The sequence below is a fragment of the Sus scrofa genome, chromosome 15 (genome assembly GCF_054392235.1).
Source record: "Sus scrofa isolate SSC_HxYL_T2T_F1_AM1 chromosome 15, Sscrofa_HxYL_maternal_Yorkshire_Landrace_v2.0, whole genome shotgun sequence".
In the NCBI taxonomy this organism is placed as follows: Eukaryota; Metazoa; Chordata; class Mammalia; order Artiodactyla; family Suidae; genus Sus; species Sus scrofa.
Genome location: NC_139397.1, coordinates 33,283,899 through 33,304,015, shown reverse-complemented (window position 1 = coordinate 33,304,015; position 20,117 = coordinate 33,283,899). Strand labels below are relative to the sequence as shown.

General features: G+C 41.0%; 1 protein-coding gene across 10 annotated transcripts in view; it reads right to left on the bottom strand.

Moving 5' to 3' along the window:
* NCKAP5 (NCK associated protein 5) overlaps nucleotides 1-20,117 on the bottom strand; it is a 1,198,715-nt gene that overhangs the window by 228,996 nt on the left and 949,602 nt on the right. For all 10 annotated transcript variants that reach the window (XM_085001422.1, XM_085001423.1, XM_085001426.1 and 7 more), the window contains one exon: nucleotides 6,933-7,001. In XM_085001422.1, coding sequence (XP_084857548.1) covers nucleotides 6,933-7,001 — 69 coding nt within the window. The remainder of the gene's footprint in view (nucleotides 1-6,932; nucleotides 7,002-20,117) is intronic.

Here is a 20,117-nt window from a genome sequence, read left to right as displayed (position 1 = left end):
CTTTGTATCTAAGGGGATGAACATAGATGGGGAAAGGGGCCCGTATGCCAAGGAGAGGGCCCAGGTACATCTTTCCTCTCCTTTAAGTAAGAATTCTCAGCCAAGCCGGCTTCTCTGACACCTGCAACTCACACATCTTTGCTCTTCTTCCCTGTCAGGTATAGAGGGAGCTCAATTCCTCTGTGCTCCCCTGGGAGGAGGCGGGCAGAGGGAGAAGTCAGGGCTGAAGAGGTGTCTGTTATTTTATTACAAAACAGTCCCTGAGGCTGCTCCTTGGAGTTTATTTCAGAAGGAGTGGATCCTTACCTCATTTGGAAGATGGTCAGGGCTGGGGATGAGGGTGGGGATTGAGGAACTCAGTAGCTACCATGCTTAATGTCCTGTCCTCCTGCCCAGTGGTCCTGCTTTCATCCTGGTATGTCCTCTTTTATCATGCAAAACCACTGTCATGTCAGCAAGGTAATTTAAAAACCTTGTCACATGGGAGTTTCCTGGCGGCTCAGAGGGTTAAGGATCTGACATTGTCACTGCTGTGGCTCAGGTCACTGCTGTGGTGTGGGTTTGATCCCTGGCTCAGGAACTTCTGCATGCTTCAAGTGTGGCCAAAAAGGACAATAATAATAATAATAATAATAATAATAATAATAATAATAATAAAAACCTGGTTGCAAAAGCACAAGTTTCAGGAAATGTGCTTTGGAGTTTTCTGTGCTTCTGAGCTGGGTTTATTGCAGGAAGGCAGCTGGTGGCAAATGTGAGGAGCACTGGGGCAGAATCGCAGGAAAGACCCGGGTTCAAATGCTGCCTGTGTTGATCATTTACTGACATGCATGGGGGTGGGGGAGCACCCTGACTTTTCGCATCTGTAAAGGGGAGCTGGCAACCTCTAATACTGTGAAAAATGAAGGAGATGTTAGACATATTTAGAGAAACCACTTTGGATAATACCTGATAAAAAGCGATCACTTCATAAATGTTAAATCTGAATCTGGTCACTCAAACTTCATAAAATAAAACACATTTTCAGATAAGAAGTTAAGGAAGGGTGCTTTAAGAATAAGGGCTTTTATTTGTAAATGAATGTGTGTGTGTGTGTGTGTGTGTGTGTGTAAAATGCATGTACAAATAAAAACTACTGAGTACCTATATTATTCAATTACCCTGTCAAAATATCTTATAGAATACCGGGAGTAGGGGAAATCCATCAAAATATGTATGTGGGATTCCAGTGAAAACTAATTTGGAAATTAATTTGCTGCTGATCATCTCCATTCATTCATTTAGTTATTCGCGAATATGCATTAAGAGCCCTAGTCTGGGACAAAAACTGTGCTGGATCTTGGGGAAATGATAACTGGAACACAGGTGCTGATGTTGGTGGCTAGAGGCTAGAGCATGCACAAGAACTGGACCATCTGTTGATTTCATGATCCATTCATGAAACGGGCATTTGAAGCATGTGACAGCCAGGAGCAGGAGCATCTTCCATCTCTCAAAACATTGATTTGATTTTTTATTTTGTAACCTTTTTAAAAATTTAAGTATAGTTAATTCACAATCTTGTGTTGGTTTCAGGTGTATAGCAAAGTGATTCAGTTATACACACACACACACACACACACACACACACACACACATTCTTTTTCACATTCTTTCTCCTTATAGGTTATTGCAAAATACTGAATACAGTTCCCTGTACTATGCAGTAGGTCCTTGTTGTTTATGTATTTTATATATAGCAATGTATATATGTTAATCCCAAACTCCTAATTTATCTACCTCCCCTTTTTCCCCTTTGGTAACCATAAGTTTGTTTTCTATGTCTTGTAAGTATATTTCTCTTTTGTAAATAAGTTTATTTATATCACTTTTTAAGCTTCCACATATAAGTTATGTCATATATTTATCTTTCTCTGTCTGACTTACTTCACCTGGTATGATAATCTCTAGTTGCATCCATTTTGCTGCAAATGGCATTATTTTGTTCTTTTTTATGACTGAGTAGTACTCCATTGTATATATGTACCACATCTTAATTCATTCACCTGTTGATGGACACTTAGGTTGCTTCCATATCCTAGTTACTATAAATATTGCTGCTATGAAGACTGGGGTGCATGTATCTTTTTGGATTCAAGCAAGACATTGACTTTGAAGATGACTTAGGTCCCAGATATGATAATGATATCTGACAATGACTCCACAATCCAGTCTTGGCATATAGCATGGGAATCAGAAAGAAAAGTAAGAATGTTCTTAACCTGCCTTTGCCTTTAGTTAGCCTTGGTTTAAAAGAAATTCTAATTTCTTTTTTTATTTTCTGAACTCCACCAGAGGTCTGCTTTTCCTGACCCTTGTGCTCTGAAGTGCAGAGCATGGGTAAGTAAGAACAGGACTATGGCACCCTGGTTGACTACAAACACTGGTCCAACCCAATGGTTGGACAAGGAGGCAGGTAATCCAACTTCTGTGTGCAAAAGCTTTGCCTGGGAAGTTGTTCAAATTGCCAACTTTCTCATCCCTCATTCTTGTTAAGAAGGGCTGAGTGAGACATAGGAAAAAAAAAAGAAAAAACTTGTGGTTCCCAGAGGGGATAGTGGGGAGGAGGGGGAGATAAATTAGGAGGTTGGGATTAACATATACACACTACTATATATCAAATAGATAACCAACAAGGACCTGTTGTATAGCACAGGGAATTATACTTCAATATCTTGTAATAACTTACAATAGAAAAATTCTGAAAAATTATATATATAGTATGTATGTATATACACACATATATACACTTTGCTGTTCACCTGAAATTAACATATTATTGTAAATTAACTATTCTTCAATTTAAAAATGGGGCTGAGTGAGGTCTGAAAACTGCATTTTTTGCAATCATGATACATCTTTCTGATGCAGAAGAGAACTAGAAAATACACTGGGATAAAGTTTGTTTTTTGCTCAGATGCTGGTTAAGAACAGGAAATAACCCTACATTTCCACATGGGTCCATATGGCTTTTTTATCACAACCAGTTTGGTGGAGCTTTCATCCTCTTATGGATTCTTCCTGGAAATGGTCTCTAAAGAATAGCATTCAGAGATGTAAGGGTAGTGGTTCTTAATCTTGGCTGAATATCCTAACCCCCTGGAGTGCTTTAAAAACTCCTAACACTCAGGCTCCACTTTAGGGCAGAATCTATGGAGGAGGGGGTGCCAGCCAGTGGTCTGTTCAAAGCTCCCCGGCTAAGTCCAATGTGCTGGTAAGTATGAGAACCATTTACCTCTCTAGTCTCAGACTTCACCTGCTCCAGCTCCATCTGCTAACAATGCCCTTTCAGTTCTGCCTCTTTACCACCTACCCACCACTCTTCCAGCCCTTTGGTGACTCTACTATATGTTCTCCAAATCCCCAGGGTAACCTCTTTCCTCTGAGTTTCCCTGACCTCCTTCCTCTGAGATTAACCTCACCCTCACTTCTGCTGCTAGGCTGGGGACACCCTAAGATCCCAGGGTCTGGGTGAGGTTGACACACAATAAAGGTTTGGAGGACACACGAAATCCATCTAAAAGCAAGGCAGTGGCTTGAGGAGATGTTATTTTCATGATTTTATTTTATTTTAATTTAATTTTATTTCTATGGCCCCACTTGCAGCATATGGAAGTTACCAGGCCAGAGGTCGAATTGGAGCTGCAGCTGTCAGCCTCCACCAAAGCCATGGCAATACTGGATCTGAGCTGCATATGAGACCTACTCCACGGCTTGTGGCAACACATCCTTAACCCACTGAGCAAGGCTGGGGATCGAACCTGCATCCTCACAGACACTATGTTGGGTTCTTAACCCACTGAGCCACAATAGGAACTCCTATTTTACTGATTTTAATGTGTCATTATGCTTCTCACACGGGAATAAGTTGTCTTAAAGGAACTGGCCATGGCGATGCTGAGAATTAAATAGCACTTCACTGCTTGCAAGCAAACTCTCAAACAGCTGGACAAAGAGTTAGATTCAAACATGAAAACTTTCAATCCCCCAAACAAAATCAAGATTGGTCCTTGGCTTTGCTTTTGCACTGCAAAGAGAGGAGAGGAGGAGTTGGGTAGCAGTAGAGGTAGTGGTGAAATGGCAAAGTGTGTGCCTGCATTTGTGTGTGTGTGTGTGTGTCTAGGGATGTGCATCTGTTTCTTCTAAATAAACACACACAGAAACTTGAATCTCTAACGCCGAAGTCTTTCCCCAAATCCTCCATATAGTCTCCATTTCCAAGCAAAAAATAAGCAGTGCAAAAGGAGTTGAAGAACACTTTAAATTTACATTTTATCTACCTGTGCATATTTTATAAAACCCACTAGCAAGGAAATAACTTACATGAGGCCGTACCTTGTTAGTTTGTCTAATTAGTATAAAAAGCTTTGAAAAGAATTTCCATTTGGCATTATTACTACATTCAACTACCCCTTTGAGAGTGTTCTCTTACAAGGCATGGAAATGGATTGTCTACCCTCATGCAATTAGTTACACAACAACTGGCATGTGTAATCAGGGGCCAGGATTCATGAATACAAAACATTTGTACTGCTCAGAGATGGTTCTTTGTTGCAAATCACTTCCTTGGCAACAGTTAATTTTTGCAATTAAGAACAGAGGGATTCTCCCTCTGAAAATTCTGTCTTCAGTGGAAACTTTACACTAAATGATTTTGTAGGTGAAAACTTAGGTTTTGACGGGCACATTCTGACGAAATCTTCAGGATGCGAGCCTAAGGGACATACGGAAAACAAACTGTGAGTTTCCATAGAAACCCTAGGGATTTTCGACTAATGGGGAGGGGTGACTTGTGGGGAAATTGTGACAAATAAGAAAATTCTGTGATGTGATTCTCATATTTTGACTTCTGAGTATGAAAGAAGTCTCACTGAAAATCTCTGTGCAGGAGGTTAAAGTGAAACTTTGCTGGTCAATACACATGAACTGAGGGCAGTATTTGTTGCTTTAAATATCCTTGGATCTATTTGGTCTTTCCTGCCCTAAACTTTGATCGGACCAAGAGCCTGGGGAACAGGGGTGAGAGGAGCTGAACTGGCTCCACTAGACCCTGAGTCATCACTCACCCTTTTATGACAACTTACTTTTGCGATTCTTTTAACTTTTGACATTATAAAAATTATTCTGAGTTCCTTTAAGTCCTGACAGGCTGAGGACTGCAAACACCCTTTTGCTCAAGTGACTAATCGACATGGCTGGAAATAGTAAACAATTAAAATATCAAATAGCTTAATGATTTTTCTGGGGACTTTTTGAGGGCTCTTCAACAAATACCTGTGATGCAAAGTGGTCCGTGTTGTAAGGATAAAGCTCTCACACTGTAGGGTTCGACAGCATCACCCAGAGAGCTTGCTGACATACAGATAGCCAGGCCCACTTCCACCTGCAGAGTGTCCGGTTCTCTATGGCTGGGGGCGGAGCCTAAGAATGTGCATTTCTAACAAGTTCCCAGATGAGGCGGATACTGCTAGTCTGGGGAGCACATTTCCAGAAGCGCAGGTGTAGGAAAATCAAGCCCATGTGGAAATCTGAGGAGAGACACCACTTCTAGTTACAAAGGAGGAGAGAAGTATATACACTGGAGGTGATGATACCATAACTCAGATCTGAGCCTGTGTCCTTTAACCCGTCGCCTTCTAGGACAGTCTGGCAGAGGGGTTATCAGGGGGAGGGAAGGGGTAAGGGCGCTTACTGGAAAAGGTTTCCGCAACTGTTATCCAGGAGGAAAAGACTGAAGAAATATTGCTACTTTCTACTGATAAGGTAGTGAAATTCCATGAAATGTAGTTTTGCTTAGTTTCTTAAAATCTTTGTTGACTGTATTAGAACCACTCTCAAACTGAATCTCCTACAAGAATATATGTAAGCTTTAGGATATTGGACAAATGATTAGAAAAGTCATTCCATTAGGAGTTCCCATTGTGGCTTGGGGGTAAGAACCCAACTAGTATCCATGAGAACTCAGATTTGATCCCTAGCCTCACTAAGTGGGTTAAGAATCCAGTGTTGCCGTGTGATAGGTTGCAGTCAAGGCTTGGATCCCATGTTGTTATGGCTGTGGTGTAGGCTGGCAGCTGCAGCTCCAATTTGACCCCTAGCCTGGGAATTTCCATATGCTGCAGCTGTGGCCCTAAAAAGCAAAAAAAAAAAAAAAAAAAAGTCATCCCATTAAATGAATAACTTTAACCACCAATCAAGTCCCAGATGAGGGTTGGGGAGGCTAATGGCCAGTCCTGGCTGGATGATACAGTAAAGGATGGATGGTCCCCCTGACAGTGTGGGAAGGCACTGCACACACTTCAATTTTCCCCTTGCCTCTCAGATACCCACCATCTCTGCCTTCATCTCTTCATTCTTATCAAATAATACTTCTCCAGTTGACTCAAGCACATGGCCCTGTTTCCTTCCATCCTGCTCACATTTTCTTCCTCACCTCCCTCTCTCTTCTTGGCTTTGAAATCTACTGATTTTTTTTACCCCTCTGTCTGCCAACTGTGAACTTCGTTCCCGCCCACTCTTTCAAGGATTTGCTTTTTCAGAAATGGTATCCAATGGGAGATGCAGCATGCCCCAGGGCAGCTTTTCTCACTCCCAGGCTGAGATCACACTGGCTGGACAGAAGGAATTTATCATACAGTGAAGCATGGCCCAATCTGTGCCCCATGAATATTAAACAATAAGCAAAAGGAATTTGCAGATGCTGTCTAAGAATGTAAAGAGGGAGGAGGAGGAGAGTGACTGATCTTCCTCCTCAGTATCCCCTGTTTACAACCTTCCTTTGGAGGAGAAAATGCCAGTGTTCTCTGGAACTGGTAACAGACATATATTAAGATCAGACTAAGGCACTCCTAAAGAGTCCAGCCTCTAAGGCAGAACCTCTCCACTCCCCTTACCTCATCAAGACACCTCTCATACTGTTCCCTTTGATTTTCATTTTCCAAAGCCAACGCTGAATTCTCTGCCTGCAGTAAAGATACAAAAATAACACACATAAATCAATGAAATGTTGTGTTATATGACAACTTCTTCAATACAGTTACTAAATAGATCTCCTTAGGATCCAAAACCATCTTGTAGAAGAATCTTTGATGAATTTGCTCTGAGGACTATTATAAATCTCTCAGGGATGACTTCTGTCTTATCAACCTGTTCACCAAAAGACAGTATCATTTAAAGAAATGCAAAAATTTGATATTCTGAACAGGTAGAAAATCAAATCATGGCCTGATGTGAAAGTGTTCGGTAAAAAGATTACAATGTTTAGTTCATTCTATGAAAATGTAATGCCTTAATCCACTTCATTCAGACCTGTCACAGATTCATAACCTGGAATTGTTTTTGGTTAGGGAAGAGAGTCTCAGGTAAATTCAAAAACACATAATCCCCAATGCAAACTAAACATATTGTTTTCCTGGTTCATCAATTACTTTTAAATATGAGACTATAATGAGAAATTTACAAAGTGAACTATACTTAAGAGTCCCTCTACCCTCCCCCACTTTTTCTTCTTTTGGCCACACCCGCCAAGACATATGGAAGTTCCTGGCCCTGGAATTGAACCTGCGCCACAGCAGCAACTCAAGCTGTGGCAGTGATAATGACAGATCCTTAACCCAATGAGCCATAAGGGAACTCCCCCCTCGATTTAAAAAAGTACTGCTTTCCTGCTCTTCAGAGTCCTGTGAAATATCCTTTAATTTGGGTTTCTTTCAAGTTTCATCCTGCACACTTGGCAGTAACAGCACAGAAATGATGTTGGGTCCTTCTCTGTGCATCACATGACAATGGTATGATGTCCATGTGTCCCATACTGGACATGTTAACTCTGATCACTCAGTTAAGGTAGGCTTTGCAAATCCCTCCACTGTAAAGAAAATCTCCTGTGCCTCATTGAACTTCACATCTACTTATTTTAGTGATTATCAAGAGCCTTGCCTGAATCAATAATTACTTTGGTTGAAAATGGTGATTTCTACCATTTTTCTACCTACATTTACAAGTCTGCATGATATCAATAAGGAAGTATATTTCCCACTTATTTATCAGTATAGATACATGGATTCTTTTATTATTCATTGGGTGATCAGTCATTGCTGCCAATATTTATTTTGATACTCATATTTTCTCCCCTTGGGGAAGGTGCAATCCCTTAAGGTGTGACCTTTGACATATTTTCTGCATTTAAAAACATGCTCTTTCAAAGACAAATACCATATGATATCACTCATATCTGGTATCTAATATACAGCCCAAATGAACCTTTCCATAGAAAAGAAAACCACGGACTTGGAGAATAGACTTGTGGTTGCCCGGGGTGAGGGGGAGGGAGTGGGAGGGATTGGGAGCTTGGGGTCAACGGATGCAACTATTGCTCATGGAATGGATTTACAGTGCAATTCTGCTGTGTAGCATTGAGAACTGTGTCTAGATACAACACAGCACAACGGAGGAAAATATTATGTATACATGCATGTGTAACTGGGTTCCCATGCTGTACAGTGGAAAAAAAGAAGTGCGTTGGGGGAAATAACAATAAAAAATAAATTTAAAAAAATGCTCTTTCTTGTTTGGGACAGAAAACGTTCCATGTCCATTATGCTTGTTTATTGCCTCAATCCTGAAATCAGTCATCTCTTGCATGGAATCTTCCTTCATTTTAGCTGGGGAGGATATTTGGAAACTAAGATCTGGGTATTAACACGTGCCAATTACTACTGAGAAATCAATGCTTCTAGTCCCTTTCAGTGGTAGGAAGAAGTTCTCATTCACACACACACACAGACACACACAGACAGACAGACAGACAGACAGACAGACACACACACACACACACACACAATTTGCTCCCTGCTGTCATCTTTTCATATTTGTATCTTCCTTTTCCTATAAGGAGAGTATGGATTTCTGGCATCATATTTACTCATTTCTTCAATCCTACTGTGCACACAATGTTGCCACATGACAAAAAACAGCACTAAGAAGAATTCACACATTGTTTTTCATTTAGAATGCAGGTATACTGTAAAAATACTATGTTCAAAAGATACTAGACTGGCTCTTCCCAACCCCTCACACTTTAGCATGTTATGTTATGTATTTGTATTTGAAATTCTGTTCATTTGTTTCTGATAGGATTCAAATTTAATTTCTCCTCTTTTCATTGGTTTCCTTTTTCCTTTTTTTTTTTTTTAATTTTTTCTTTTTTGGCCATCCAGCAGCACATGGAGTTCCTGGACCAGGGAACCACAGTTGCCACTGGATCCCTAACCCACCGTGCATCAAACCCACAACTGAATCCATGTCCCAGTGCTCCAGAGATGCTGCTGATCCCATTGTGCTACTGATTCCTTTTTGAATATGGAAAACATTCACACAACTCCAAAAGTCAAAACTATATTAAAATGAGTGAGGAGTCACTTCCTCTCCTACACCATCGAGGCTACCCCACCCACCTTCCGCAGGTCTTCTCACAGTCTTCCTTATGCCCTTTGTTGTGACCATGTAGTTACAGTCCTGCACCTTACCCCCCTCCCAGTACCTAGGCAACAATCAATTGTCCCCATTCCTTTTTCCAACCAATTCCCTAGTTGCACCCTTCTATATTAGCAGAATTGATCACTTTCATGTACTATTTTTCCTGCCCTTGCCCTGTATCCCTTTGTTTTAGTCCCTTTACTGAATGATGATCGGGGAGGTTGGTCTTCTACTTCTCTTTTATTTCCACAGCATCTTGAACTTTTCCCTCTTCTCTTTCGCCTGGCAATCATGCCTCCAAATGGTACCTCTCCTTTCCCCTTTGCTTCCTTCTTGCCAGAATCAGCATCTCGCTGAGGTGGTCACCTTAGGTCCTGGACACTTTCAAGACCTGCCCTATAGCCAGTACTGGGAACTGCGCCTCCACCTGTAGTCAGAGTTGAGCTCCTAGTGTGGTGTTAAACCTTCTCATTCTGGGCATGCTTTCCTTTACTCTCTGCTGCCACCCTCCCTGGGGACACACAAGCTTGCCAGCATAGTGCTTATTTTTCTATGTACAAAAATGAGAAGTTTTAGGCTTCTGTTTTCTGGTAATACAGAAGGAGTGGGTTCTGTGTGGTTTCATTTCCGCTTTGAGGATTTGAATTTTTTTGTTTTTTGGCACATGCATAAAAAATTTCAGATTTAGGCCCATTTGTTACTTAACAATAAAACCCAAGTGATATGACTGAACTAGGTAGGATGGGGCACAAAAGTAGAAGGAAATTGATGGGAAAGAGTCTATTTGGAAGGTGCTCTTGTCACTGTCAGATCATCTTGACCGAGTCATCCTTCAAGTGTAAGGACTCAAACCCCCTTTTTTCCTTCAAGTTTCAGTTCTCATATTAGCTTTGAATTGTTTCCTCTGGGTTTGAATCCCTGTTTTAACAACTCCCCCTCAACATTGCTGTCCCCCAGGTGGGGCCCTGCCATGTTCTTTCCATTTTCATCATGGACAGATATCTGCACACACTTTCAACCCTTCCCCCCTTGTGTTGATTATCTGTTTGGATTTGTTTTTCTTTTCTTTTTTAAAAGTTTTACTGAAGTACAGTTGATTTACAATGTTGTGATCATTTCTGCTATATAATGAAGTGATTCAGTGATATGAGTACACACATCTATTCTCATTCAGACTTTTTTTCCCACATAGGCCATCACAGAATATTGGGTAGAGTTCCCTGTACCATAGAGCATGTCCCTGATGGCCAGTCATTCCACATACCAAAGTGTGCATATGCCAATCTCAAACTCAGTCTATTCCTTCCCACCACCTCTCCCCTTTGGTAACCAAAAGTTTGTTTTCAAAGTCTGTGAGTCTGTTTCTGTTCTGCAAATAAGTTCATTTGTATCCTTTTTTTAGATTCCACATATAAGTGATATTATATGATGCTTGTCTTTCTCCATCTGACTTACTTTACCTGGTGTGATAATGTCTAGGTCCATCCATGTTGCTGCAAATGGCATTATTTCATTCTTTTTAATAGCCGAGTAGTATTTCATTGTATATATGGACCATATCTTGATCCATTCCTCTGTCAATGGACATTTAGTTTAGATTTTTAAGTGCTGGTCATCCCAAGACTTTTGCATCATTTCACTCTGCACCCAAACTAAACAAAAAGATTTCCCTGACTTGCTACTATTTCTTCCAGGGCTTGCCCTGGCCTGTCACACTGAACCTCCTTCATGTCCACAGCCCATGTACCTCTCAGCTCCTCGCCCAGCCCAGGTGGGAGCGCTGAGTCCACCCCATTGCCATTTATCTGGCAATACCAGATCGTGTAACCTTCAGCAAGTCATTGAAAGTGTTCTGTGTTTACAGTTCTTTAGTAGATAATCAATGAAGGGAACAAATGAACCACCTGGCAATATGACTTCTGGTTCAAATATTTGGATACCATGACACATGGAGAAACTGCTAGAATTTCAATTGTACAGAGTTCCTGCTTTCTTTGGAGAAATTTAGCTTTCCTGTGGTCTGCTGGTTTTGGTAAGGCAACTGCACAAAGGATGATGGGGAAAGATAAAAGAAAGAATAACAATGCCAGTTTATACTGCTTTCACTTTAAAAATCTTGGAAAAAACATGTAAGGAAATAAAGTTGAAAACAGGAATTTATATGGAAGGTCTATACCTCACTGCTACCCACAATATCATGTTGTAATAACACTCTGATCGATCCATTCAGATAATTACCATCATTACACTATTTACATTTCTTGCCTCACGTTTACTGCTCTGAAAATCTATTATAGGCAAGCAAATTAAGTACTTATGGGGTGCTGGAAAAGACACTGTCGTCACGTTTATGGTTAATGTGTTCAGTTACAGAGACCAATTTAATTGATGTAATCCTACATATCCCAGAGGACCATGGAGATATTAACAATTATGCCAGCGAAGTTAAAATAATCTTGAACTCATGATTTTCTTTAATCCTTTTGCATTTATTAGAAATTCAGGATTAACCTGCTACCAACATGAGACAATGGGGGAAAAACAGAACCAGAAAAAAGAGAACTTAATTAAGTGTGATTCAAAGAGACAGTGACTATTTGTATGTTGCAGGAATGGGAAAGGATAAGACAGATAAGGATAAGGGGAAAGAGAAGTAGGAATCCTTACTGAGAATTACAGAATGACAACATAGGTTTGGTCCATTTTAAATGAGTATGTTGTTAAATTAGTGTACTCAGAGGCCATCCTTAGAAGGGTCAATTCAAGGTAACAGTGAGTCTCAGGGTTCAGCTTTATCTTACACAACAATCAAAAACTAGACGTAGTCCCTGATTTAGAGGATTTCCTGCTTGGTGTGGTTTCCTCATGACTCCAAATAATAGGGCTCTAAATATGTTTCTGATTTCAGCCCTAAAGTCCTTACAAAATGAAAGAGCTTCATAGAGTAAATTTCTATGGTTTTGGTTTACCATGGAAAATGGGTATGATTTAAATTTTGTTTTAAAAGGAGCCATGTTTCTTAGGGGCCCTGCTCTGTGAATAGATACGCTGGTCAGAGCTTATAAATGAGTAAATGGACCAAGGCTTCTGAAACACTGCTCTACATTAATCCTCTAAGTGCTTATTATGTTTAAATATTTCTATACTGCAAATGTGCTTAATGCATCTGCTATGCTTGAATGTTTGGGTCTTCTCCAAATTCATATGTTGAAATCCTAATGCCCCATGTGATGGTATAAGGAGGTGGGGCTTTCAGAAGGTGAATAGGCCATAAGGGTGGGGCTCTCATGATTGGGATTAGAGCCCTCATAAGGGGACTTGAAGGTTGCTATCCCCCTTCCTCCAGTGTAGACACAGAAAGAAGGCACCAGCTATGGCTATGACTCAAAAGAGGACCCTTACCAGAACTTGACCATACTGATGCCTTGATCTTGGACTTCCCAGCCTCCAAGACTGAGAGAAACAAATTTCTGTTATTGACCAACTACTCTGTCTGAACAGACAAAGACAGTATCCTTTTCCACAAAACAAAGAGAGAATAGTTCTACATAAAAAACTTTGCTCTGCATAAAATAACAGCTCCCCTGTAGGATTTTCACCTCCTGTATTCTGTCTCCACTCACCTGTGCAAACATACATTTGCTGCTGGATAGCATATGCCATCTCTCGGGTCAGGCCCACCCGTTTCTCTCATGAAGTTCAAGTTCTCATTCCTCGAGCCTTTGGTCCTGCCCCTCTAGATGGAATATGCTTCACTTTCCCACTGGCTTTTCTAAATTCTACTCATTTTTTTGTGGTCTGGCTAAGAGATGAACCTAAAAATTTAACTGGGGCATACATTTAAATTAAAACTGTAATTTCCAATGTACAGAAAGTTTTCAAAAACATTACAAAGAACAGATTCAGATTCCCCAAAGGTTAACTTGCACCACACTTGCTTTATCATTTGTTTCATGAAGGAAAGAAGAAGGTGGAAAGAGGAGGATGTTTTCTGAAGGGAAAAAAGAGAGGAAAAGAAAAACTCCAATTCAACAATAGTTAAAAGAGATGCATCCCTGTGGTTTCCCTTCTGTCACAGCTGGTCTTTTTTGGAATGACATCTTCCCAGCTTGCTGAAAACCCTTTAATTCAGCAAAGGCAAACAGGTCAGAATAAGGTCAGAAAAAGGATATTTCTCTAAGATGATGATTTGGCCCCCAAGGCTTTAAGCACACTTCTTCTGATTGCCCCTCTGAAGTAGAGTCCTGTGGCGCTCCAGTTCAACAACCCACTGCCCACCGTAGTGCCATTCTATCAACTTTACTATGTACCAAGAAACTTCAGGTTCAGCCTTCCAAGCGAAACAGAGATGCTCCTAAAGTCCTTAATTACACTGCGGGCTGCTATACTTTGAAATCTCTTTAAAAACATTGTGAAGCAAAAGCACCATAGGAGTGGCTAGGCAGCCCATTAAGCACATGATCCAAGAGTACACATTTTCATCTAGTAGAGTAGCAGAATGACTGAATACAAAGGACACCAAGAACTGGACCTAGATACTGAATCTCCTTCCCTTTATATTCATCACTGCAAACTTATGGGGTTTCGAGACCATTCATCTTATCACCTCTGGTCACTATGGTGCCCATGGTGGGGAGGTAGCTGACAAAAGGATATTTGTCACTGACTGTATTTAAGAGCTATAGTCTCTATACCTGGGCAACATCTAGAGATGCTGTGCATCTTGGAGGTTAATGTTGTCATTATAGACAATTTCAGGAAATAGTTATAAGCTCTGCCCATCCACCAGAATAAGACATGCACTCCTCGAAGGCTTTGAAAAATCCCTCTGGTCCTACAGGCACAGACACAGCATCAAAATGACCCTACTCTTGCACTAAACTAACCTGAGGAATGCCCAGTAAGTTCAGGTCCAGCACAAGGCAGGGGGACCCAAATTCAAATAAAATAACATTCACATCTCAAGGAGTTCAGGATGCCTAGCAATGAGAGCATGTTAAACAGGACATGTCTATGGGTTCATTTTTAAAGAGTTGAATAGAAATCACTTTACAGTGAAACCTCTATATACTTCCAGAAGTTAAGTTCTTGGATGGGGCTTTAGACCAGGGGTTTGCAAACTTGACTATGCATCAGGATAATGTGGAGTGCCCCTTAGATCACAGATTGTTGGGTACCATTCCTGGGGTTTGGATTCAGTATATTTAGGGCCTGAGAATATGTACATCTAACAAGTTCCCAGGTGATACTGATGCTGTTGGACTGGGGGCCACACTTGGAAAGCCAGTGTCTCAGAGGAAATCAGATTCAGAATGAGGGCAGTCATCACTCCTTGACTCCCCCCAGTTACTACCTCCTTTGAACTGTTCAGGAGTTTCTTAATGCTTCTTTGCAGTTAGGGGTGGTCACTACGTTTGTCATCTCTACCAGAAAGCCTTCATGAGTTACTTGAGATGGAATGGGTGCCTTTCTTTACTTCTACAATGTACCATCTACAGATTTCTTTTTTTCTTTTTTAGGCTGCACCTGCAGCATATGGAGCTTCCCCAGTTAGGGGTTGATTCAGAGCTGCAGCTGCTGGCCTACATCACAGCCAAGGTAACACTGGATCTGGGCTGCATCTGCAAACTATGCCACAGCTTGTGGCAACACCAGATCCTTAACGCACTGAGCGAGGCCAAGGATCAAACCTGCATCCTTATGGAGACAACATCGGGTCCTTAAACCACTGAGCCCCAATAGGAATTCTACAAATTTCAAGTAGAACACCTGCTATTATGGTTTTCACTACACACAGATAAAAATACCATGTAATTCCGTACTTTGCTTTAACTTAATCTGTTTATTTTTTTCCCTTTTCTGGCTGCCCCAAGGCATATGGATCTCCCAGGCCAGGGATCAGATCCAAGCTGCAGTCTTGACCTAAGCTACAGCTGAGGAAATGCTGGACCCTTAACCTACCGTGCCGGGTCAGGGTCAAACCTGTGTCATAGCACTCCCAAGATGCCACTGATTCTCTTGCACCACAGCAGGAACTATCTTATTCTGTTTATGAGTCTACTTCTTTCCTCATAGATCCGTGATTCTCAAAGGGGGGAATAGCCCCTGAGAGGATATGCACTGTACGTGTGTGTGTGTGTGTGTGTGTGTGTGTGTGTGTGTGTGTGTGTGTGTGTGTGTGTAGGTATGTAACAGAAAATAATGTGTGTGATTTGGAAAAATATTATCTGATATTGCATTCTATCTGGAAAATAATAGAAGGTAATTCTTTCATAATACAAACAAAAAACTTGATGCTTTTCATGCCCATGGGAATATATAGGCAAGCAATCCTTGTATGGAGTTGGTAGGCGGTAGGAACGGTTAAAAGGTTCTATTGTCCTTGGAGGCAAGTATGGAATCCTAATGGAAGGACACAGCGTGCTGTGTTTGTTAGTTTCCTTTTTTATTTTTTAGAATGGAAAGAAGCCTGGCTTTTGAAGTCAAATAAGTTTATTTGATCATGAGGCCGCCTCTTGCTTCCTATTACCTCAGGCAAGTTGGTTTCCTCCTTGATAAATCGGAGTGATAGAAAATTCCCACCACTCTCTAGGGGTTCAATGCAATGATAAGTGTAAAACATATCTAATACGGAGCCTCGCCCATGATAGAACGTGGTCAGTGCTAGTTTCCTTCTGTCCTTTGTGAAACAACTCCCTTCTGGAACCCCTGGTGGCTCACAGGCTTATCACAGAGAGGAGTGTCAGCCAGGATAGATGTCAGGGGAAGGTTTCAGCCAAAATAAGTGTAACCTATGTCCTCAATATTTTAAATAGCCTCACTTAGAGATCAGCTTTAGGCACTGGCTCCTTTCATCTGTAGTCTTCCTTTTTTATCTTTTCCCCCTTGCTTCCAGGTGCCCATTTATCAACCATCCTCTCACTACAGAAAAGGCTCTCAGAGAGATGCTCCTAACTTCATTCACATTAAGATTCCAAGCTGATAAACAAAGTACAAAGAGGATTTGCATTTTAAGAGAGGATTAAAGAGTGAATCTTTAATTGCAACATTTTAGGAGTTAGAAAGAGGGCAGGTTTGCAGGGGTGTAGGATGGTCTGGGAGAGGGCTTTGCATTTCACCTTGAAATCCTATCACAAGTGATCACTCACTAGGCTTTCCTGTAAGGCTTAGAAGGACTTAATCGTAATAATCTTCACCATGTCTCAGGGTGGCTGAAAAGAAAACATGCAACTCATAGACCTTCCTAAACTGCATACATGAAACAGTCACCTGCCTGATTTGTGGGTATCTCTGGGCAAGGTCCCTACCCTTATGCCCTCATAGCACCCTGCTAGACCTTCGTTACAGCACCCACAGCATTACAGTCTAGGATAGTTTATATTCCTCCCCTTCACCTGCTGTGCTCTTTGAAGGCAGGCACCCTTATTTTCCCACATCCTACAATGTCCCTGGAATGTGGAAGGGACCCAGACTCTGTATTTCTGACTCTTTCCATGTACAATTCTTGCATCCCAGGGATGTAGACCACAGCAAGGATTACGAACATACTAATGAACAAAAAAATTAACTGGCTTAGGGAGATGAATGCTTCTGTTTCCCGCTTCCAAGATTCTGCTTCTTGATTTCTGCTCAAACCTGCTTTGCAATCCCTTGGCACCTGCATAGGTCTGACATTTTGGCAAATCACCACCAGCTGCTGATCCCACTCTCCCCATCCTCATCTCCATCCTCAAAATGCTATAAATATTAATGGAAAAAGTTCAAGGAAACTTTCAGACTGACACAAAATGAGGATAACAAAAACACACTGACCCACAATAGTAACTGGCACATGGACCTGATCAAATGCTGCACAATAAGCCTCTGAGCATCTGGGCTCACATTCTCACATTAGCAAATCCACAAACTCCTCACCAAGAGTGTGTGAGCTAATGTTTAACAACTGGTTCTTTTCGAGAGAAGGGCCCTGTTTTGTAATCTTCTCTGATTTTCATGATGTCATTATGCCCATCAAGACTGATTTCTCGTTGCCAAACACAGAGCTGGGAGAAGAAGCAGAGTGGTGTACCATCCCCTAGTATTCTTACCATACAGGATGTAGAAGTTAGATGGTAGTAAAATGTCATAAGCAAGAAGTGATGAGTTTTGAGTGTGTATTACCTTTGTCTTTAACCATATATAAGCTGATATAATTTAATTACTTATAATCATTATGTTTCACAGTGGGGTCAGAAAATTCTTAGAAAGTACCAGTTGACTTTCAAAAGCTGGTATGAGTGGGTACCAGCATGCCACTGCTCCCAACTATCAGAAAGCTTGAGAAGAGCCCTCAAATGGTGTGAATGCTGTTCCTATCCGATTGTGTTCTGCTTTTTCATCCAGGAACCCTTTTGACACAGTGGCAACCAGAACACCTCAGCTCAGATGCCATTCCCAGCTCTGTTTTCTTCCTAAGGTCCATTTTGACAATTTAATTTTAGAAACCCAAAACCAAATCATCATAAAGCTGTTAGTACATGTACTTCCTTTCTCATTAATGAGGTTGCTTCCTTTGTCTCTGCATTTGCTAAGGAGGATTAACCTGATATTCTCTCCCCTGCAACTCCACTTCCCCCTCCACAGCTGGAAGAGGAAAATCGATCTCTTCAGCCTGGAATAGACTATGTTTGGGAGTCAGACACATGCTGATTCAGAGAGGAGAAGAATAGTATGTCTGACAAGTGTGTGTTTTTAAAGACTGGTATAAGCACTTCACGATTCTGAATATTTAATATTTGGAATAAACATAAATTATTCCTATGAAAGTTGTAATGCCCAGCAAATTTCAAAATTTCATATTTGTGCTCAAGATATAACAAGTAATTTTTAATCATTTCAGAGCCCCAAATTCAGGTACCCTAAAATTCTTGCTCCAAACGACCTTTGAACATATTTAACTCCCCAGATGTGCTTTTAGAAATACCTCATCTATGACGTTCAAGCAATAGGGGACTAGAGTGTATTTTGTGGTTTTGGAAGAATCACAGAGAAATTTCAACAGAAATGAGAAACATGAATGAATCTGGTCATTTGCTGTGTACAAATTATTGGTGAAATTAGTCATTTTAGATGCTGCACTACATAATACTTGATTGAACTGCATGAAGTAATATCAATTAATATATTGGCCTTACTTCCTCATTTAATTGAAAATCCCTAGACTGTATGGGTTAGAAGTGTTAGCTCTGTTTTACAGATGAAACGATGAGACACTGTCCATATATGTCCTTTGTGCACAGGGATATTTTCTTTATATACATAGTCCTTATTCCTTAAGTATTTTAAGAAAAACAGATAAACAAAGATGGCCTGAGAAATATAGCCTGTTTGTCCCCACTCTGCCAAGAAGCAGTCAATTCAGGCTATGGAATTAACTGGGAATTCCTTCAGGATAGACATCCTTGACCTCTGAACTATATAGGAACTGAAGGACAAACAGCAGAAATAAACAAGCACAGACATTTGTGTTCCAGGAATCATTTTACCCCAAAGAAGAATTTACTTAAAAATGTAAGTTAGGGAGTTCCCGTTGTGGCATAGTGGAAACGAATCCAACTAGGAACCATGAGGTTGCAGGTTCGATCCCTGGCCTCCCTCAGTAGGTTAAGGATCTGGCGTTGCTGTGAGTTGTGGTGTAGGCTGCAGACATGGCTCGGATCTGGTGTTGCTGTGGCTTTGGTGTAGGCCGGCAATTGCAGCTCCAATATGACCCCTAGCCTGGGAACCTCCATGTGCCGGGGGTTCAGCCCTGAAAAGAGAAAAAAGACCAAAAAAAAAAAAAAAAAAAGTAAGTGAAGGAGTTCCTGTTGTGGCACAGTGGAAACAAATCCGACTAGGAACCATGAGGTGGCAGGTTCAGTCCCCAGCCTCACTCATTGGGTTAAGGATCTGGCGTTGCCGTGAGCTGTGATGTAGGTCACAGATGAGGTTTGGATCCTGTGTTGCTATGGTGTAGGCCGGCAGCTGTAGCTCCAATTCGACCCCTAGCCTGGGAACCTCTATATGCCGTGGGTATGACTCTAAAAAACAAACAACAACAACAACAAAAAGTAAGTTAAAACTACAAAAATATACAATTATACAGGCACCAGATTGGCACAAATAGAAAAAATGTACATGGCAAGTGTTGAGGAATATGTGGAGCAAAAGGAACTCTCATATCCCACCAGTGGGGGTGTGAATGCACTCAGTGTAGCATAGTTTGGTTTAACCTACCAAAGGACAAAATACCATACCTTCTGTCCTGCAAGTGCCGTTTCTAGGTACACCCACTATAGACATTTGTGCACACATATACTAGGATGGCCACACATACACACGTTCAAAACACCTTCATTCTTACCAGCTCCCAGATGGAAAAAAAACAAATGAACAGTCCAAATGGCCATTTTATTAAATTTATATAATGGGCTACTATACAGAAATAAAAGACAGTGGAATAGAGCATGTGTACATGGATAATATGGATGAATCTTGCTTGCAATCATGGCACTGAGTAAAATAAGCAGGGTTTATATTTAAACATGTCTATTCATATACACACGCATGCACACAGACATACACAG